At 43.4% G+C, this 22,965-nt stretch overlaps 1 protein-coding gene across 4 annotated transcripts in view; it reads left to right on the forward strand.

The window, feature by feature from the left end:
• The window catches only part of IL16 (interleukin 16), a 170,308-nt gene that overhangs the window by 27,029 nt on the left and 120,314 nt on the right, over window positions 1-22,965 (forward strand). For 3 of the 4 annotated variants that reach the window (XR_010659102.1, XM_065906139.1, XM_065906140.1), the window contains exon 2: window positions 4,180-4,592. The exons of the other annotated variant lie outside the window; for it this stretch is intronic. Coding sequence is in view for 2 of the 3 variants with exons in the window: in XM_065906139.1 (XP_065762211.1) it covers window positions 4,180-4,592 (413 nt within the window). In the remaining variant the exon portion in view is untranslated. The remainder of the gene's footprint in view (window positions 1-4,179; window positions 4,593-22,965) is intronic. 4 annotated transcript variants of the gene reach the window in all.

A 22,965-nucleotide genomic window follows, 5' to 3' on the forward strand; every position in this document is an offset into this window, starting at 1 on the left:
CCCTTGATATCTCTAATTTTCTTGAAGAGATCTCTAATCTTTCCCATTCTATTGTTTTCCTCTCTTTCTTTGCACTGATCACTTAGGAAGGCTTTCTTATCTCTCCTTGTTATTCTTTGGAGCTCTGCATTCAGATGGGTATATCTTTTCTCACTTGCCTTTAGCTTCTCTTCTTTTCTCAGCTATTTGTAAGGCCTCCTCAGACAACCATTTTGCCTTTTTGCATTTCTTTTTCTTGGGGATGATTTTGATCACTGCCTCCTATACAATGTTAGGAACCTCTGTCCATAGTTCTTCAGACACTCTATCAGATCTAATCCTTTGAATCTATTTGTCACTTCTACTGTATAATCATAAAGGATTTGATTTAGATCATACCTGAATGGCTTTTCCCTAGTTTCTTCAATTTAAGTCTGAATTTTGCAGTAAGGAGTTCATGATTTGAGCCACAGTCAGCTCCTGATCTTGTTTTTGCTGACTGTGTAGAGTTTCTCCATCTTCGGCTGTAAAGAATATAATCAGTCTGATTTCAATATTGACTATCTGGTGATATTCATGTGTAGAGTCTCTTGTGTTGTTGGAAGAAAGTGTTTGCTATGACTGTGAGTGAGTAAAAGTAGCTCAGTCGTGTCCAACTCTTTGTGACCCCATGGACTATACATTCCATGGAATTCTCCAGCCCAGAATACTGGAGTGAGTAGCCTTTCCCTCCTCCAGGGGATCTTCCCAATCCAGGGATCGAGCCCAGGTCTCTCACACTGCAGGAGGATTCTTTCCCATCTGAGCCACCAGGGAAGCCCAGGAATGCTGGAGTGGATAGCCTTTCTCTACTCTAGCGAATCTTCCTGACCCGGGAATCGGCCCGGGGTCTCCTGCATTGCAGGTGGATTCCTTACCAGCTGAGCTATGAGGGAAGCTATGACCATAGATACCATCATTTTTATTGTTTTTAAGTCTGAAGAAACTGAGGAGTGGGATCCAGAAAACAGATGGGTGGATTGGATGTGCTCCATAGGAGGGCACGTGTTTCACTGTGACGGGTATGGACAGGCAGGAGTGGATGGCAAATGGACTTGTGGACTCTGGTATACACGGTCACGTGTGTGCATCCTCTGCACGTGGTTGTGCTGTGTGCACTTTACTGTACAGTCCTGTGTAGAGGACAGTAGTGCAGCATCTTTATTTCAAGCCCGGGATGTCCAGAAGCAAGTGTAATAGCAGTGGTGATATAGCTGATCCTACTGTACTTTTCAAGGTATTGTGCTGTGAGATTAAAATTTTCTTTATTTTTTTTTCTTTATATATTACTTGTGTGAAAAGTATTATAAACCTATTACAGTACAGTAGGGGCTTCTCGGGTGGCTCAGATGATAAATAATCCGCCTGCAATGCAGGAGACTGGAGTTCATTCCCTGGGTTGGGAGGATCCCCTGGAGAAGGGAATGGCAACCCACTCTAGTATTCTTGCCTAGAGAACCCCATGGACAGAGGAGCGTGTCAGGATGTGGTCCATGAGGTCACAAAGAGTCGGACACGACCTAACTACTAACACTTTCAACACAGTATAGTGCTTTATAGCCGATCGTGTTAGCTGGGTACCTCAGCTAACTTGGACTTACGAACAAATTGGACTTAATGAACACACTCTCAGAACAGAACTGATTTAAATACAGGGGACTTACTGTTTTCTAGATGAAAAGACACAGAGTACAGGACTTTGGGATACTGGCAAGAGGGTGTTTGGTAAAATGGACCAATATTTAGTTGTGTTAATTGCTCAGTCATGTCTGACTCTTTTCAACCCCGTGGACTGTAGCCCGTCAGGTTCCTCTGTCCATGGGATTCTCCAGGCAAGAATACTAGAATGGGTGGCCATTCTGTTCTCCAGGGGATCTTCCAGATCCAGGGTTTGAACCGGAGTCTTTCGCATTGCAGGCGGTTTCTTTACTGGACTTGCCTTGTGGCTCAACTGGTAAAGAATCTGCCTGCAATGCCAGAGACCTGGATTCAATCCCTGAGTTAGGAAGGTCCCCTGGAGGAGGGAAAGGCTACCCACTCCAGTATTTTGGCCAGGAGAATTCCATGGACTGTATAATCCGTGGGGTCACAAAGAGTTGGACACAAATGAGCGACTGACTTTCACTTTCACTTTGTTAACTGTCTGAGTCACCAGGGAAACCCACTGAGTTACTTTATACTAAAGCATCAAGAAGAGAACCTGATATATAGGGTACACTCTCAAATAGTTATTCATTCATTCATTTTGATTCATTGTTATTGGTTGCTGTAGACATGTATCTGTGTGTTCTGTCATGTCTGACTCTTTGTGACCCCATAGACTGTCACCTCCAACCCACCCCCAGACTCTTCTGTCCATGGGATTTGCCAGGCAAGAATACTGGAGCGCATTGCCATTTTCTCCTCCATGGGATCTTCCTGAACCTGTGACTACTGTGTTTCCTACACTGCAGGCAGATTTCTTATCACTGAGCCATTGAAGTTGGTAGATAAATTGATAAAATTAAAATACTAACAGAGAAAACAATACAGTGCATCTGGGTATTGAAAAACACTGTCTTCGTTCAAGAAGATGTTCTCTTGGGGAGATTATATAATGTGAACGGGTTTCTGCATGATGAAACGCTGGAAGACCTCTGCTTTTTCTTATTCAGTACTAGCTGTGCACCAACAGCAGTACCCGTGGGCCAAGAGCATCCCACAGTCTGTTGTTCTGGCAACAGGCTCTATTTTGTGGCTTGGGCCTGAGTCAGAACTCTGCAGCGTCAGAGCCCCTTAACCACCTGCCTCATGGACAGGATTCATGCCTGAATCCATGACAGGCACTTCTCAGTGAAGCGGAGCTGAGCTGTGCTGAGAGTGATGCTGTTGACCTGATGAGTAAAGCCAGTTTTTTACTCATCCCAGGGTTTGATCCCATGGGGAAAGATGAGAGAGGAGACTGTCAGCCTGGCTGAGATGCCGACCAGGTGTGACCTTAGTCCTGGGGAAGGGCACACAGGTTTGCCAAGTACCTGCTATGTGCTAAGCCCTTTGGCATGAACCATCTAAGATTCACCTTCTTTTATACTCAAAACAAGCCTGGTGGGTCAACATTAGGTGAGTCTCCCAACCTCCTTGTAGGCTCTTTATCTGGAAATTGAGCTTCCCAGGTAGCTCAGTGGTAAAGAATCCACCTGCCAAGCAGGAGACACAGGTTTGACCCCTGGGTCGGGAATAGCCCCTGGAGGAGGAAATGGCAACCCACTCCAGTATTCTTGTCTGGAGAATTCCATGGACAGTGGAGCCTGGTGGGCTACATTTCATGGGGTCCAAAGAGTGAGACATGCCTGAGTAACTAAACAGCAGCAGCATCTGGAAACTGAGGGCATAGACATCAGCAATCTTCAGCCTGGGCTCTGAATCCCCAGGTTTACTTGGAGATGCTACAGGAGTGACCAGGGGTAGCAGAGAGGACTGGCAGGTTGACCCCAGTCCTTTTCTTCACTCTGACCTGCTCTATAGGCTGGAGTACCCCGTGTACTCTTGTCTGAAGAATGGCTTTTACATTTAAAAGTCTCACAGGTCTCTGTGAGCTCTAAACTCCTACCCGGGATCTGATCACTGACTGTCCTGCGAATGCATGTTGTGGCTTTGCATTTGAACCTCTTTCTGTCTCAGTGTCCCTGTGTGTAGAAGGAGGGTTTGGATAAGCGAAACTCTGGGCTCTGTGAGCCTGAGAGTGATTGTTGTTGTTCAGCTGCTAAGTCGTGTCTGACTCATTGCGACCCTCATGGACTGCAGCACGCCAGGCTTCCCTGTCCTTCGCCATCTCCCAGAGTTTGCTCAAACTCATGTTGGTTGAGTCAGTGATGCCATCCAACCATCTCATCCTCTGTTGTCCCCTTCTCCTCCTGCCTCCAATCTCTCCCAGATCAGGGTCTTTTCAAATGACTCAGCTCTTCACATCGGGTGGCCAAAGTACTGGAGCTTCAGGAGGGTGTGGTGAACAGTTGATCCCTCCATGTGGCGGGCACTCTGGAAGGGCCAGTCACATCGAATGATGATCTCTCTCCATCTGTCCTGCTTCACAGACATCGTGGCTCAGTTCCAGGACTTGTGTCTTGCTCCACTTGTCTGCAGCAAGTCCCATTGCCTCTTCCCATTTCCTTTCTCCTCCAGGGACCCACGAAGTGGTGGCTAAACCCAGTCCAGTCACCACTCGTCAGCCGAGGGCCAGAGATCAGGAAAGGAAGAAGGGCAGCTTTACCTCCTCCCTGAGGATGGAGCCTCACAGCCGTTCCAGAAAGAGCAGAAAATCCACCAAGTTGCGGTCCATCTCCCGCTCCCTGATCCTCTGTAACGCCCAGACCAGTGATGACAGCTCAAGCCCTGATGAGAGATACCCTGACCCCTTTGAGATTTCCTTGGGCCAGGGCAAGGAGGGAATTTTCCATTCATCCGTGCAGCTGGCAGACACGTCAGAGGCCGCGCCCCGCAGCATTCCTGACCTCACATTGTCCTCCGAGGCCGCACAACTCCAGGCAGCTGGGAACGATCGAGGCAAGGCCTGCAGGAGGATGTTCTTCATGAAGGTGCGCCAGGGTGTGTGTGGGGCGGGAGGAGTCCCCGGTGGCTCCTGGGGCCGTGAATGAAAGTCAACACATCGTCCTAGTCCAAAGTCAGGGAGGCACTGAGTTCACATTCTGAACAAGAGCAGGGAAGAGGTTGGGGCAGTACCCGCTGGAATGATAACAATGAGTCAGGCTCAGCTGACCTTCCTGCCTGAGGGACTCATGGAGGTTCTGTGTAAGCCCCCCACCCAGGTAAACGGAGCCTAGATCCCTGCTGGAAAATGCCAGGGGCTATACACCAGGGAGGTCATGTCTCCAGACAGGCAGCTCGATTCACACCAGTTGAGAGCCTGATATTAATAGAAGCTGACTTACAGGACCCAGACCCGGCAGGAGCCCGTATATTGAGCAGGGCAAGGACTTCAGGCTGAGTGAGTCCGCACTGGAATGCCAACCTTGAATATTCTCCAGGTGCCCCCTGCCAGTTCCCACACAGGTGTGTATGCGGGATGGCCAGCAGAGCCACAGGGAAGCAGGAGAGGGGAAACTAAGTAGGGTTTGCTGTGCTTAGTCAGTAAGTCATGTCCGACTCTTTGTGACTCCATGGACTGTAGCCCTCCAGGCCCCTCTGCACATGGGATTCTCCGGGCAAGAATACTGGAGTGGGTTGCCATGCCCTCCTCCAGGGGATCTTCCCAACCCAGGGATCAAACCTGGGTCTCCTGCATTGGCAGATGGTTTCTTTACCATCTGAGCCACCAGCGAATCCCATGGGTACATTTAGTCAATGTTTACAGAGTATCAACCCAGGTTAGGCACTGTTCTAGAGAGTAGGCAGACTCAGTTCCTGCCTGTGGGCAACTTTTATTCTAGTGGGGGAAATACAGATGTTAACAACTTAGCATGTGATAAAATACTCAATAGTGAAGGAATATTAAGCAGAATAAAGGGATAGAGAGGGAGATGAGGCGGGATCCCTGCCGTTTCTGAAAAGGTGATCGTGAAGGCTTCTCTAAAGAAGGGACATTCAGGACCTGAATGAAGAGAGCAAAGAAGTGAGTCATGTGAACACCTGGGGGAAGAGCATCCAGGCAGAGGGAACAGCATGTGCAAAGACAGGAAGAGGAGAGTGTGCACAGGGTATCCAGGGAAGAGGGGAGTGGGGAGGATGGAGTCAGGGCGGGAGCCAGTGTCCACCAGACACAGAGCTTTACTCTCAGAAGGATGGGAAAACATGGGAAGATGGAGCAGGAGTGCTGGTGGTTTAATTGCTAAGTCATATCCAACTCTTTGCAGCCCCAGGGACTGTAGCCCACCAGGCTCCTTTGTCCATGGAATTTCCCAGGCAAGAATACTGGAGTGGGTTGCCATTTCCTTCTCCAGGGGATATGCCCAATCCCAGGATCGAACCTGCATCTCCTGCATTGCAAGTGGTCTCTTGCAGGAGGATTTTTTACCAACTGAGCCACCTCAATAATTTTAACAAGCGCTCTGGCTCCCAAGCAGGGAGTGGAGCCTAGGGAGGCCAGTGAGCAGAGCTACGACCATAACCCAAGCCAGAAGTGATGTGGTTTTACTGAGAGGGTCATGGCAGTGGTACTGTAGATGGCCAGGGTAGGTATTTACTTTCAAGGCAAAGGCAGCACGATTTGTCCATGGGAGGATGAAAGGTGGCAAGCTTAACTGCAAGTTCTGTCCTGACCAACCCCAGGAAAGGAAGATGGTGTGTTCTAAGATGGGAAATACTCAGAACTGCAAAAATGACCAGTAAAAGGTGAGATGCCATCAGAAGGACATAGGATTTGACAACGCAGGGGTGGGTGGGAGAGACTCCCAGGTGGAGGGAACTGCATGAGCAGAGATGCAGCAATGAGGAGGCCCCAGTGCTGCTGTATGGGCTCCGTGCACAGAATGGTGTGTCTGGAGCTATGTCTGGGCACCTGTCTAGCGGCAGGATGCTGGAGACCTGGGGAGGCCAGATGAACAGGCATAGGGCAGGAGACTGGCAAGGCGTCTGGGGCAAGCCTCACCTTCTCATCTCTCTGTGAGTCACGTGTGCACTAAATACTTTGGTTTAGACAGTGTTTTCACAGTTCTATCTCACTGACCCTTTCCAGGGAAGGAGATCACAGCAGCATTTGTATTTCAGGGGCAGTGGGATGAAGTACGGCCTAGGGGTTGGAGGTGTGGGCTCATTAGTCTGATTGCTTGGATTTGAGTCCAACTTTCCCAATTAGTAAACTGTGTTTTCCTGGAAAATTCACTTTACCTTTAAAAAAAATTTTTTTATAATTGATAAACTGGAGGAGGGCATGGCAATCCACTCAAGTATTCTTGCCTGGAGAATCACCTTGGACAGAGGAGAGGGATCTTCGTGACTCAAGGATCAAACCTGTGGCTCTTATGTTACGTGCATTGGCAGGTGGATTCTTTTACCACGAGTGCCACCTGGGAAGCCCCTATACATGTATTTATTCATTTGCAAATTCTTTTCCCATCTAGGTTGTTACATAATTTGAGAAAGAGTTCCCTGTGCTACACAGTAGGTCCTTATTGATTGCTTTACCTTTTTGTGTGTCCGTTTGCTCATCTCTGAGATGGAGACTTTTAGTAATGACACACACCTCAGATGAGTTTTATGAGGACACAGTTATAAGTATTTACACAAGAAATCCACCATGTGGTGCACATTGTTGTTATTGTTGTTTTTTAGTCACTAAACTGTATCAGACTTTTTTGCAACCGAATGAACTGTAGACTCCTCTGTCCATGGGATTCTCCAGGAAAGGATACTGGAGTGAGTTGCCATTTCCTCCTCCAGGGAATCTTCCCCACCCAGGGATCAAACCCACGTCTCCTGCATTGCAGGCAGATTCTTTAACATCTGAGCCACCGTCCTGCGTCAAAAGTGCCAGGGCAGGAAGGTCCAAGTTGACAGCTGGTCCCAGTGTCCTTTCCTGGAGGAGCCTCTGTGTCCTCAGGAGCACCCCCGCCCTGTCCCTCCTCCCAGGGACTCACCACGCCCCGTCCCGGCTCCTGCCCTGCACCCAGGCGTGACTTCCTTGGCCCAGGGGGACTCCTCAGCCTCCAGCAATGCCATGGTTACACTGATTTCAAAACAACGTCTGGAAAGAGGCCCTATGACATCATGCCTGTCTCTAGAAACGCCTAATATGAAAATTAAAAAAGAGGAAGTTAGATAAACAGCCAACTGAAAAAAGGAATAAAAGCCTTATTGGATGTGTTGTGTTTGGCACGACCGGGACTAAGTCAGTCACCGTGGAGGGATGTGCCAGAGCTGGGCAGGGAAGTGTAGAATCTGAGGCAGACATTTGGATCTGTGCTGTGCGTTGAGGGTCCAAAGGGGCTTCTTTTTCAGGGTAGCGTCCAGAGCCCTGGGGAAGAATGTTCAAAGTCAGATTCCCCAACCTAGTAAATAGAAACTCAATGTATCAGGCCTGGACTTTATTTGTTATTATTTTTTTATGGACTTTACTTTAAAAAAAAACTTTAATACATATTTTATTTAATCCAGTATATCCAAAACATTATTTCATTAATATAAAATTATTATAAAATAATATCAAATAATGGTCAAAGTATTTTACATCTCTTTTTTTGTACTAAATCTTTTGAAACCAAGCATATTACTTACATAACATGTCTGTTTGGACTAAGAACATGTCTTTTTTTTCTCTTTCTTTTTTATTTTTTAAATTATGAAAGTATGGTAACACATTTAAAAGAGACTTGGAAAATGCAGAACAAAGTTATACATAGTCCTACTATATATTGCAATTATTTTTTAAGTAGATAAATTAAGATTTTTAGCTGGGGTTTCCGGAGAAGGAAATGGCAACCCACTCCAGTACTCTTGCTTGGAAAACCCCATGGAAGGAGGAGCCTGGTAGGCTGCAGTCCAAGTGGTCACTAAGGGTCGGACACGACTGAGCGACTTCACTTTCACTTTTCACTTTCATGAACTGGGGAAGGAAATGGCAACCCACTCCAGTGTTCTTGCTTGAAGAATTCCAGGGACAGGGGAGCCTGGTGGGCTACCGTCTATGGCGTCGCACAGAGTCGGACAGGACTGAAGCGACTTAGCAGCAGCAGCAGTTGGGGTTTCAGTATCTAACTCTGAAAAATTAATAGGACAAATATACAGAAAAGTAGAAGGATATGGTAGAACTAAAAATCACCCGGAACTAGTTCAACATAATTAAGATTTATACAATTTTCACACAACAGTAGCATACAAATTCTATTCAAATTCCCATGGACTATAAACTAGGACACAGTAGGACATATCAGGGGACATAAAACAAGGTGCAAACGTTTCATAGACCTAGACTTTTCAAAGGAAGGAATGCACAGACTCCTCGGCTACTCCAGACCCACTGTCTTTTTCCAAATGGAAAGAGTATTTTTTAATACCCTTTAAGTAGAATATGGAATGCATTGAGAGATTGGGATTGACATATATACACTACTGATACTATGTATAAAATAGATAACTAACTAATGAGAACCTCCTGTGTGGCACAGGAAGCACTATTCAGTGCTCTGTGGTGACCTAAATGGAAAGGAAATCCCAAAAAGGAAATCCATATGGACATGAATTTGAGCAAACTCCTGGAGATATTGAAGGAGGCAGAGCCTGACATGCTGTAGTCCATGGGGTCGAAAATGTTCGGACGTGATTAGCAACTGAACAACAAAATGTGAATGTACAGCTGATTCACTTTTTTGTGCAGCAGAAAATGACACAGCATTGTAAAACAGCTATACTCCAGTAAAAACTTTTTTGAAATTAAGAACATTAAAGTTATAAATCAAGGTAAAATATTTTTTAAGATACATGTTCTATCCTTCTCCCTTGACAAACACAAGTACTTGGACAACCAAGGTCAAATAAGTTCTTGGATTTCTTTCTCTCTCTCCCTTTTTAAAAAATATTGTTTTATTTGGCTGCTCCAGGTCTTAGTTGGGGCACATAGGGTCTTATAGTTATGGCATGTGGGGATCTACTTCCCTGACCAGGGATCAAACCCAGGCCCCCTGCATTGAGAGCACAGAGTCTTAACCACTGGACCACCAAAGCAGTCCCTGCTACTGGATTTCTCAGTGTTCTGCACTGGGATGTAGGGGCCCTGGCTCTTGGCCCCTGGCCATGCTCCTCTTTCTCCTTCTACCCCCTACACTGCCCAGTACCACAAGTGGTCTTACCTGCAAGCACGTGGACACCTGAAATTCTCTAATCTAGGAAGTAACCACCCTGGCACCTCTCCAGCCTCAGACTGTACACAGAGTGGTAATATTTGCTCTTGATTGGATAGATCCAGGGGCGAGAGATTATGGGGCTGGGGACACAAAGGTCTCTGGATGCAGTCTGACCCCTCCCACCTCATTTGTTTCTCAGTTTCTCTCTAGCTAAGTATTAGCAGATCACCAAAGAGGCCTGAAGCAGTGTTTATCCGTCAGAGCTGGTGCTCTTCATGACACTGGCTGTGATTGGGTACTGGCACATGGTAGTCACTCTATAAATATTTGTGGAAAGAATGGTTGCATAAATGAACATAATGAGGCCACCCTTGACGTCGAGTGTCTATTGACATAGCCTGAGCTTGCGTTGGTTTTTTTTTTTTTTTTGAGCCAACCCATAGGTTTACATTGGACATTGCTTTGGGCATTCCCACTGGTTGGGGTCTGGAGTCACTGGACACTCCTTCTGGGAATAGGGTGACAGCAGATTAGATCAGACCTGGGACAGGTCCTCCCTCTGGGGCCACCTTCTTAAGAGTACTCAGGATGCTTTGATCCACATGGGAACAGCCTTCATTTTGTGGAAGACCCTGCTTCTCTTTATGAATTCAAATTACTGGTTAGGGCAAGTCACCACTCACGCAGAGTGACTCAGGAGGGACTGAGGTCGGAGCAGCCGTCTCAGTCTCTGGCATGTGCTGTCGGGTGGAGAGAGGGCGGTCAGGTCCCTCCGGGAGCAGACGGGTCCCTTCATTTAGCTGCCTGCAAACCCGCTCAGCCTGTGGCTTTGAGGCCCAGGCTTCCTTGGCAAGTGGGAAACCCAATCCTCTGGCCGCCTGCCCCTTCCTGCCACAGAAGAGCAGCTTGTGGAGACTGGGAGCAGCCCCTGGGAGGGATGCTCAGGGCTCCAGGACTCCCACGGAGCCAGCCGCATCCCCAGTGTGGGGGGAGGATGGGGAGGGAGCCTAGGTGGTCCACGTGCAGGAAGCGGGAGGGGCGGCCCACAGGTACAGTTTGGGGCGCTTGCTGTCTCCAAAACTTCACGTGATTTCTGGTCGCTGTTCCTGTTGTCAAGACATCTGGAGCTATTTGCCTGGAAGCTGGTCTTTTGAGTTTCATTAGTTCTGACAGGACAGCATTTGGTTAGGGAAAAGGGGTTTGGTGAAAAGAAAAGCAAGAGGAGAAGGGCTATTGTGAAGTAGCAGTAAACCATCTACCTTTTCTATTCTGTGTTCTTTTTTTTTCTTTTAAAAAGATTTTTTTTTAATGTGGATCATTTTTTAAAAGTCTTTATGAATTCGTTACAACATTGCTTCTGTTTTATGTTTTGTTTTGTTTTTTGGCCATGGGCCAGGTAGGATCATAGTTTGCCAGTCAATTCAGTCGCTCAATCATGGACTGCAGCAAGCCAGGCTTCCCTATCCATCACCAACTCCCGGAGCTTGCTCAAATTCATGTCCATTGAGTCAGTGATGCCATCCAACCACCTCATCCTCTGTCGTCCCCTTCTTCTCCCCAACCAGGGATCAAACCCACATGCCCTGCATTGGAAGGCAAAGTCTTAACCACTGGACCACCAGGGAAGCCCTTCTACTCTGTTTTCAGTATGGCTTTTCATATGTACCTTTCAAACCACCTGAAGTTTCTCCTTATTCTTTGTATCCAGCCTCCTGGTTACTGGGATTCCCAGGTGGCTCCGTGGTAAATGTGTTAGGCCTTAAGTCTGCCGCTTTATAACAGTAAGTCGCCTTACTGTCCCCCTTCACATACAAACCTTCAACTTGTGAACTTTCGAAGATGCAAACGTACATGCTCATGTCCCATTGCATACATTCTGGCGTATCTGGCATACACTATCACATGCATGCATCCTCTACAAGTGCTTGTGTGCAATTTTACTGTACAGTGCTATGTGGACGGCATCGCCAACTCAATGGACATGAGTTTGAGTACACTCTGGGAGTTGGTGATGGACAGGGAAGCCTGGTGTGCTGCAGTCCATGGGGTCGCAAAGGGTCGGACACTAGTGAGCAACCGAACTGACTGATTATGTAGAGAACAGTAGTGCAGGATCTTTATTTCAATCCCAGGATGTCTGGAAGCAAGAGCATAAAAGAATTTAATCCAGCAAGTTACCAGAACCTATGTCATCAGCATCAGGTGTGAGTGACATCTCAGCTTGCCCTCTTTCTCCTGCTGCTGACGACCCTTCCGCTCCACCATCTCCCACCTCCTCTCTCTCCTCCGGTCAGTAACTCTTCTTGCCTGTTCACTCGATGCCAGACCCTCTGTGCCCGCTGTTGTACTGTACTCCTGTACTTCTCAAGGTTCTGTACTGTAAGATTTTAAATGGTTTATTTTTTGTTTTGTTTTTGAATGTATTATTTGGGTGAAAAGTATAACCCTATTACAGTACAGTACTATATAGCTGACTGTGTTAGTTGGGTACCTAGGCTAACTTTGTTGAACTCATGAGCAAATTGTACCTATGAACACACTCTCAGAATGGAACTCATTTGTATGTAAAGGACTTACTGTATTTTTTTTGTTTGTTCACTCTATTTCTTGTTCCTTCGTTGCTTTTCTTTTGCCCTCCTGTGGATTACTTGCTCATTTTTCAGGGTTCTATTTTGATTTATTTATAAAATTCTTCAGTATATCGCTATAATTTTCTTTGTGGTTGCTATATTATCAATATTATAATATTATCATATTGCATATGTACTGGATATTACCATATTGGTAAAAACATTTTCCTGTTTTGAGTGAAGTGTAGAAAACTGACTTCATTTATATTCCTTTACTCTCCCTCATGGACTGAGGAGCCTGGTAGGCTACAGTTCATGGGGTCGCAAAGAGTCGGACACGACTGAGCGACTTCACTTTCACTTTCACTCTCCCTTGTCTTAAATATTTCCCCTACATCCATTGAGTACCTCATCAGATGACATTATAACTTTTGTTTCAACCATAAAATATGGTTAAAGAGACTCATGAAGAGAAAAACTAATCTATTATGTTTACTCCTTGGCTTCCTTGGTGGCTCAAACAGTAAAGAATCTGCCTGCAATGCAGGAGACCCAGGTTCAATCCCAGGGTTGGGAAGATCCCCTGGAGAAGGGAATGGCAACCCACTCCAGTATTCTCGCTTGGAGAATTCCATGGACAGAGGAGCCTGGTGAGCTCCTCCATGAGTTCATGGGGTCACAAAGAGCTGGACCCTGAGTGACTAACCCTTTTACCCTTCTGCTATTCTTTCCTATCTGAAGTTTTCATCTGTTTTATTATTTTCTTCTTATTTGGATAGCTTCTCTGAACCATTCTTTAAGGGTACATCTAGCTACACATTCTTTCAGTTTTTCCTACCTCTGAGAATATCTTTATTTCTACTTCATTTCTGAAGGGTCTTTCATCTCGATGAATATGGGATTTATAGTTGGCATGAATTTTTCTGCTCTTGAAAAATATTGTTTCCTTTCCTGTTACTTTCCATGTTTTCAGATGTGAAACCTGTCTTTTGACTTGGTCTTTTTGGGGGGAGGGAGTAGTGTATCATTTCTCTCTCTCTCTTTTTTAAGAACTTCTTTCTTTGTCTTCAGGTTTGCAGAAGTTTAATTATGAGGTATTTTGGTGCTAATTTTCTGAGTTTCTTGTATTCAGTTCTCTAACCTCCATTTGTTTCTTTAAAAAAAATTCTAGTTCTTGGTTGATGTTTCTCAGTTTTTCATTGGTATCAAGAGAATTTGTCAATGATGGTTGAAGCATTTTTACAATGACTGCTTTATAATCCTCATCAGGTAATTATGACATTTGATTCATCTTGGTACTGGCATTGGTGATTGTCTTTTCCTATTCAAATCATGTCTTTCCTGGTTCTTGATGTTAGAAATGACTTTTGATTGTATCTTGGAAATTTTCATGATTATGTTGGAAGGGGGTCTCTTGATCTGGTTTAAATCTGCCGTTTTAGCATATAGTTCTGTACTGCTCTTCTGGACTTTTGTAGTAATGACATTGTAGTTTTCAGAGCCCTTGCAGTGCTATTCTGGTCTGTTTCATTTTTCTGGCACAGCTAGACTTCTTCCTTACTCCCTGCAGCTCGGCCTCTCTGGCCTGCCTGGTGTCACTGGTGACCATCTGCCACTCAGGGTGGGGATGTGCAGAAGCTGCTGGGCCTGGGTCTCTTTGGCCACCCGGTGGAGGGCAGGAAAATGAAGCATGCAGCTGATCCTGCCCCAGTAGATGGGTCGACTCCTGTTTGTGCCCAGTAATAGAGTCGGGGCTGGGTTGTCCTGGGGCTTGGCTGCTGCCACTGGTGCAGGTAGATCAGACCACCTGCCAGTGATGCCCGAGCTGTAGGACCGGGGCTGGGCCTGCCACAGCAGGCAGGTCACACCTCCTGTTAGTTCCCTGGTTGTCAGGCAGGGGCTGGGGATTTTGCTAGGTGCTGGTATTGGTGTTTCCCTTTTCCTGGTCTTTTGAAAGACCAGAGACAACACTGTTGTTTGTTTCCTTGTTTCTTGTCTGCCTACTGGCCATTCTGGGTTGCAGGTCTCCAGCACTTGGTCTGGGCGTATAATTGTTGTTCAGTCACTCAGTCATGTCTGCCTCTTTGCAACTCCAGGGACTGCAGCCCACCAGGCTCCTCTGTCCATAGGTTTCTCCAGGCAAGAATACTGGAATAATCTTCTCCACTGGGTATATAGTACTTAATAAGATGGCACAAAGAATTCATGATATTATCATTCAGTAAGTCCCGGGGTCTCTTGCCAGTTAGCTTCTTCTTGCTGGCATTCAGAATCTTTTTATTGTCTGTTGCATAGTTTTCAGGGCATTTAGTTGTATTTCTAAGGGAGGAGGAAAGTGAGTTGACCCTTTTGTGTTTTAGAACTGGAAATCTCAGTTCTACTTTTTAAAAAAATATTTTATTGGAGTATAGTTGCTTTACAATGCTGTGTTAGTTTCCTGCTGTACAGAAAAGTGAATCAGTTATGTGTATACATATATTTATTCTCTTTTGGATTCCTTCCCATTTAGGCCCTCACAGTGCCTTGAGTAGAGTAGCTCACTGATAGAGAATCTGCCTACAATGCAGGAGATGAGGCAGGAGTCATGGGTTCGATCCCTGAGTTGAGAAGATCCCCTGGAGAAGGAAATGGCAACCCACTTCTGTATTCTTGCCTGGGAAATCCTATGGATAGAGAAGCCTGGTGGGCCCCAATCCATGGGGTTGCAAAGAGTTGAACATGACTGAGTGACTAACACTTTCACTTTTTCACTTTGACTTATTTCATTAGTATTTTGAGGTTTGCCGCATACAAGTCCCATACATATTTTGTTGCATTTATACCTAAAGTATTTATTTTTGAATTATTGCAATGGATACACATTTTAATTTTGGTGTCCACATATTCATTGCTAGTAGATAGAAATGCTATTGATTTTTGTATGTTTATTTTGTATCCTATGAAGTGCTGAACTCATATTTCTAGGAATTATTTTTGTAGATGACTAGGGATTTTCAGCATAGACAATCATGCCATTTACAAATGAGGATGGTTTTTTCCTCTTTTCTGATCTTTATGTTTTATATTTCCTCTTATTGGCTAATTGCCCTCCTTTCTGAACAATACAAAAGTCATTGAACATTTTCATTCCAAAAGCACTCTTTCCTGGCTTATATTGTTTTCAGGTGATTTGCTCTATTTTAATTTATAAAGCCACAGGTATTATTATTTCAAAGTCATATTTTTGTTTAGATTTACCCAAATATTTACTCTTTCCTATTATCACCATTCTTTGTACTACAGGCTTTCAATCTGGGATCACTTTGCCTCCCCCTAAAACATTTTTTGGGGGGATTTTCTTTAGTGAGAATACGCTGGTGGCAAATTTCCTCAGATTTTCTATATGAGAAGACCTTTACTTTAATGATTCTTTAAAGGTATTTTAGTTGGTGTACAATTTTATGTTGATGGTTATTTTCTCTTGACACAGTGAATTAATTATTTCACTGTCATTGGACATAGATAATTGCAGTTGAACTGTGAGTTTTAAGTTTAATTGTTGCTTGCTCAAAGATTGTCTTTTCTCTCCAGAGAAATCTTTAATATATTTTGATGTTCAGTAGTTTCACTAGGAACTAAGTATGCATTTCTCATTTTTCATCTTATTTGAGATTCATTGGGTTTCATTGATCTGTGGGTTGATATCTTTCATCAGGACTGGAAATTTCAGACATTATCACATGCAGTGTATCTCTTCCAGTGATTTCTATTCCCTCTTTCTGGAACTTGGATTAGATGTTATGCTTTCTCACTCTGTCTTAATATTTCTTAATCTCTTTTTCATATTTTTCACCTCTTTTTGATGCCATCTGGGTAGTGATTTTTCTGATCCATATTTCATTTCTTTGATCTTCCCATCAGTGTCATCCAACCTACTGTTTAAATTGTTTACTTATTTCTTAATATTATTAATTTTATTTTTAACTATCTTAGTTCTTTTTCAGATCTGCTCAAATTTTCATAGTTTCTCAAAATTTTCAGTCACTTCTTTTATTTCTTCAAAATATTACATATATTTGTTTTTAATTCTGCATCTGATATTCCCACCATTTGAAGTCTTTGCAGGTCTGATTTTGATGTGTGTTGCTACTTCTGGTCCTGTCTCATGGTGCCTCATTCCAACATGTATTTTACGTTAAAAAAAATTTTATTTTTACTTTTTTCTCCGAAATCTCATAAGACCTGTCACTTTTTCTGCTGGACTCTCAGTGACTTAAGTCAAAGCTGGTTCGTTTCCCCAGAGAAGATTAGAATTTGCTTCCACCAGGTGGTTGGGACACTACTAGCCTGGAACCATTTTAAACTAAATTCTCATCTAGAGGTTTTTAAAGACATCCATGTGGTATGAATTAGGGTTGCCAACTCTTGTGAGGGCCATCTGGTAATTATTATTCCCCAGCAAATCGGAAAGGCTTTCCCCCCTTCCATTTAGGGCCATTTCCAGACTGACAATTTTCATGCAGTTCCTGAGGGTGGGATGGATTTACTTCCAGTTCACATTTAAAATGAGGTTAAAATCCTTTGGGGCTCCCTCTATGTAAGAGGAGAATCCTATTAAACTTCTCATCTTGAAAGAAGGAGCTAGGACTTCCTGTCTGCTCCCAATACCCATAAAGCTATAGAAGATGAAGTTTACATTCAGTCAGTTCATAAAATGATTCAGGGCAACAGCCAGCTTCAGGGATCTGCTTACTTCTTGGGAAAGTTTTGGTGCAGAATTTATTTACTTTTTAACCTTCAAGAATTTCTTACTCATTTGCTATTTCATTGATACCTTTACATTTACATCCAACACTTTTATTTGTTGTAAGCGAGGGATCAAAGTAACAAATCCATCCTACTTCCAGAAACAGAAACCTCCTGTTAACACCTTTTTATTTACCTTTATTTAAAAAAATTTTTACAATATTGTGTTGGTTTCTGTCATACAACAACATGGATCAGCCATAATTATACATATATTCCCTCCCTATTGAGCCTCCCTTCCCTCCCCCATAACCATCCTATTCCTCTAAGTCATCATAGTGCGCCAGACTGGGTTCCCTGTGTTATACGGCAACTTCTCACCATCTAGCCATTTACACATGATAGTGTATATATGTTGATGCTACTTTCTCCATTCATCCCCCTCTCTCCCTCCCTGACTGTTTCCACAAATCCATTCTGTACATCCATGTCTCCATTTGAAAGCAACCTAGATGTCCATTGACAGATGAATGGATAAAGAAGATGTGGTATATATATGCAATGGAATATTAGTAAGTAAGTAAGTGTTAGTCACCCAGGTGTGCCCGACTCTTTGTGACCCCATGGAGTGCAGCCCTCCAGGCTCTTCTGTCCGTGAGATTCTCCAGGCAATGGAATATTACTCAGCCATAAAAAATAATGAATTTGAATCAGTTCTAGGGAAGTGGATGAACCTATAGCTTGTCATACAGAATGAAGTAAGTGCACAAATGTTCAGTTGAAATGTTCATTTGAAAGAGAAAAATAGGTATCTTATATTAACTCATATATGGAATCTAGAAAAATGGCACTGATGAACCTGCTGTAACATCTTCAATCACTTCCCCATCATGGAACATTTCCCCTCATGTTTTCTATCACAAATAATATGGTGATAAAGATCTTTGTACACACACCTTTGTGTATTTTGCCATATTATTTACTATAATACATTTCTAGACTATTAAAAGGAAACAATAGAATTGAAAAATATTTGGGAGATAGATTGACACTCTTGTAACTAATTGGTTTCTCAGGGTTCTTGCTGGTCAATGAACCAGGTACTTTGCATATATTATTTCATCTTTCCAAAAATCCCATTGTTACATAATTAAGATAAAAGTTCCATTGAGGGGCATTTCTATTAGACAATTAGAAATACAGACTCTGTTTTTGGAGAAAAATAGTCACTTTTTAGAAAAGTGGTATTCCCTGGAGTTATTTTTAGATTTAGGGTTGTTCTCCCAAAATTAGTAAGAACAATATTTTTTAAACCACACAATATAATTTGATGATGTGTTTGGAAAAACAAATATGTAAGAATAGTTGAGAAGAAGAGTAATGAAGGGATGGTCTTAGCAGGATGACTTTGTAGACTTAGACTGACATATATACACTACTGGGTATAAAATAGATAACTGATGAGAACATACTGTATAGCATGCATGCAGTGCCCTGTGGTGACACAGAGGGGATATATGTATATGGATGGTTGATTGTCTTTACTGCAAGCAGAAATTAGCATAATAATATTATAAATCAACTATATTCCAATTGAAAAAAAACAAACAAAACGTAGACAACCATCTCAATGCCTCTTTACATTTAAGCCTTCCTTGACTCTTATTGGGAAAGAAAGCCCATTATTGTCTCAGGGGCAACTATTTTGCATGGAAGCATCACTACAAGGATAGTGACATCTATATTGATTCTTGAAGAATAAAGAAGAGTCAAGATGGGTAATGAAATAGATAGGACAGGACACATGAGGGCCCACAGATAGGAAGTATAACTGGGTGCAAATGGAGGCTTGAGTAAGTTTGGATAGCATTAGAGAAGGAAGGACCTATAATGATATGCCAAGGAGTTTGAATTTGATCTTGAATCATCATAGGTTTAATTAGGAAGTTGCGAGAGTACCATCTGCATTTTTGTAAAATCATGTCAGCTGAGTGCGGAAGCATCAAAGTGCAGCTTGGGGACAGGGAACTTGTGAGTCAATGAATGAATAGGTGAATATCCCATTTTAAATGGTTTTGATAAGATATAATTCACACACTATATGGTTCACTTACTTAAAGTATACTATTAAGTGGTTTTTGCTTCCCAGGTAGTGCAATGGGAAAGAATCTGCCTGCCAATGCAGGAGATGGGGGAGATTCAAGTTCGATCCCTGGGGTGGGAAGAGCCCCTGGAGAAGGAAATGGCAACCCACTTCAGTATTCTTGACTGGGAAATCCCACGGACAGAAAAGCCTGATGGGTTACAGTCTGGGGTCACAAAGAGTCAGACAGGACTGAGCACGCACGTGGTGGGGGTGTCCAGTGGGTTTTAGTGTATTTTCAGAGTGGTGTAACCTTCACTCTGATTTCATTATTTATCAGATTGTGTCTGGTCTTGGTTGCAGCGCTAAGGGATCTTTGTTGCGGCACCAGAGCTTTTCACTGCATCATGTGGAATCTTTGGTTAAAGCAAGAGGACTCTAGTTGAGGTATGCAGGCTTATTGCTCTGCAGCATGTGGGATCTTAGTTCCCTGATCAGGGATTGAGCCATGTCCCTTGCATTGCAAGGCAGATTCTTAACCACCGGACTTCCAGGGAGGTCCCACCACTATCTGATTTTAGAATGTTTTCATCACCCCTAAAACCATCTAATAGCCATTAGCAGTCATTCCTCATTCCCACCTCCTCACCACACTACTGCTCCATCCATAACCCTCTGCTAATCTATTTTCTGTCTCTATAGATTTGCCTATTTTGGACATTTACTATACATGGAATCATATAATATGTGGTCTTTTGTCACTGACTTTTTGCACTTAGAGTAATTTTTTCAGGAATCTATGCTTGCAGAATATATTAGTACCTCATTCCTTTTTATCGCCAAATAATATTCCACTGTATAGATATATCACATTTTATTCACCTTTTCATTCGTTTATGGGCGCTTGGGTTTTTTCTACTTTGAGGCTATAATGTATAAAGCTACTTTAAACATTTGTGCACAAGTTTTTGTGTGGATGTGTATTTTCCTTTCTCTTGAGTATATACCTAAGATTGGAATTGTTGTATCACCTGGTAGCTCTATATTTAACTTTTTGAAGGACTGCCAAGCTGTTTCCAAAGCATCTGCATCATTGTACATTTCTACCAGCAATGCACGAGGGTTCTAATTTTTCTAAATCCTTCATATATTAGTGGATGTTAAGCAAGTGTGATGGTAACCATCCTAGCTGGTGTAAAATGGTATTTCATTGTGGTTTTGATTCACATTTCCTTGATGGCTAATGGTGTTCACTATGTTTTCTTGTGTCTCTTGGCATCTTGTATATCTTTGAGAAGCTACAAAATCAGATTATTTGTCCATTTAAAAATTGGATTATCTGTCTTTCCATAATGGAATTGTAAAACTCTATATATTCTTGATGCAATCCTCTTATCATATATATGAATTGTAAAATATTCTTCAACTGTAAAGTGTCCTTCAATTCTTCAACTGTAAAATTTTCTTCAATTCTGTGGTTTGTCTTTTCACTTTCTTGATGGTATCTCTTAAGGCACAATGGTTTTTAATTTCAAAGTCCATTTACCTATATTTTCTTTTGTCACTTGTGCTTTTGATATCATATCAATCAAGTCTTTCTCTAGCCCAAGATTCTAGAGAAATAGTCTCATCAATATGTACTCCTATATTTTTTTCTAAGAGTTTTATAGTTGTAGCTCTTACTTGTAGGTCTGTGATTTATTTTGAGTTAATTGTTGAATATGGTGTGAGGAAGGGGCTCAACTTCATTCATTTACATGTGGCTATCCAGTTGTACCAGGCCATCTGTTAAAAATTTTCTTAAGAATACTTTTCCTAGACCCCACAGGCCACTGTAATAGTCTAATCTAAAAGGAATACTATGAACTAGAACATAAGCAGCAAGAATAGGGAAATTTGAGAAGATAGAATTATAAGGACTTGGTGGCTGTGGTCATGGAGGGGCCACAGGAGAAGGAGGACTTTTGGAGGACTCCTAGGTTTCTGGTTTCCACCCTTGCTCTCCATATCAGGATGCATGTGGCCTCAGCATCCCACATGACGACGTGACCACCCCAGAACCAATCTGCTGGGGACAGTTATTTATCTTTATGGCTTAAAGTTCAAGTCTACTGCTGGGTGATCAACCCAACCACAGGAGACAAGTCTTGACCAGCAGGGCAGTGAATTCTATTTTGTGGCTCCTTTAGACTATGACAGCTATAGCATCTCAGTTCAAAGAGAAAATGGGAAGGCTTGTATATAAGAGGAGTACAGTCACCAAACTCCAGAAGCATCAAGCTGTGTCAGCAATGTTGGGGGTCTGTATGCAAAATGAACCCTTCTTAGAGTGTAATAGAGCCTTCTAACTTTTGGGGAGGAGTTTAGATTCCAGAATAATGTTGCTTGTAGTACAAAATGCTGCAGAATTCTGCATCTTCATTCTGGGTTTATTCCTTGGCTACATGTGGATTGTGGTTTTTCTGGTGTTTGTTTTTTTTTCCCCATTTCTTGAGGTTGACTGTTCAGTCCTAGCAGTTACATGACTGGTCCTTACTTGAGGAGCGCTCCCTGGTCAGTCTACCCTGTTTCCCACTCAGGCACCAAGGGGACAGATACCTGTAGAGACTACCACCCAGGTAATGATGGGGCATGCCACCCACAGAACTGTGGCTCTGGGTAACAGCCTCTGATGAGAACAAGGAGCAATGTGTCTGGAAATGACTTTGCCAACCTATGACCTCAGTGACAAACCTCGACCTCAAGAGCAGCCCCACCTTGGGAGCAAGAACAGAAGAGTTCTGTTCTGTGGACTGACGGGGGAGCTGTACTATGCAAGCATTCACAGGGGCTCCTACAGAGATTCCTTTGATGAGACACCACTCCACCCAGGACATCCTTGCTGGAGACTAGCCAGGCTTCCCTCAAGAACCAAGGGAAGATATTTTCTCCTCGTGAGTGACCTTCTGCCATGTGATCACTTCAGAGAGGACAATAGTCATTTGACTCTTTAAACATAATCATCTGTTACATTAAAAAGTATAGAGCTGAAAGTGATTATAGAAGCGTTAAGTTCACCCCTTCAGCCTACAAAAGAGGACACTGAGATCAAACAGTAAACTGACCAGCCCAGGGTCATGAGAGGCTTAATGCAGCTCATCTCATGACCTTTTTTCTGCTCTAGGCCCACTGTGCTTTTCTGGTGGGGGAAACATTATGCTCGGGGTTTATGAATTAAAAAGAGTGAATATATACCTTGAGATGATCCCAGAGTCTGGGTGAGCACTGGATCCTTGTTGATGTCCGGGAAATATAAGGTCCTTAGAACTTGTGCCCTCCTGCGTGCGTGCTAAGTCGCTTTAGTCATGTCCAGTTCTATGTGACTCCATGGACTCTAGCCTGCCAGGCTCCTCTGTCCATGGGATTCTCCAGGCAAGAATACTGGAGTGGGCTATCATGCTTTCCTTCCCATTGAACTTGTGCATTGCCTCTATTTTGGAGCTTTTAGGGGCCATATAGATCTTTTGTTTGTTAAGATTCAACACTGAATATTCGTTGGAAAGACTGATACTGAAGTTGAAGCTCCAATACTCTGGCCACCTGATGCAGAGTTGACTCATTGGAAAAGACCCTGATGCTGAGAAAGACTGAAGGCAGGAGGAAAAGAGGGTGGCTGAGGATGAGATGGTTGGATGGCATCACTGACTCAATGGACATGAACTGGAACAAACTCCAGGAGATAGTGAAGGACAGGGAAGTCTGGTGTGCTGCAGTACATGCAGTCACAAAGAGTTGGACATGACCTTAGAGATTGAAC

Source organism: Muntiacus reevesi, chromosome 15 (genome assembly GCF_963930625.1).
Source record: "Muntiacus reevesi chromosome 15, mMunRee1.1, whole genome shotgun sequence".
NCBI lineage: Eukaryota > Metazoa > Chordata > Mammalia > Artiodactyla > Cervidae > Muntiacus > Muntiacus reevesi.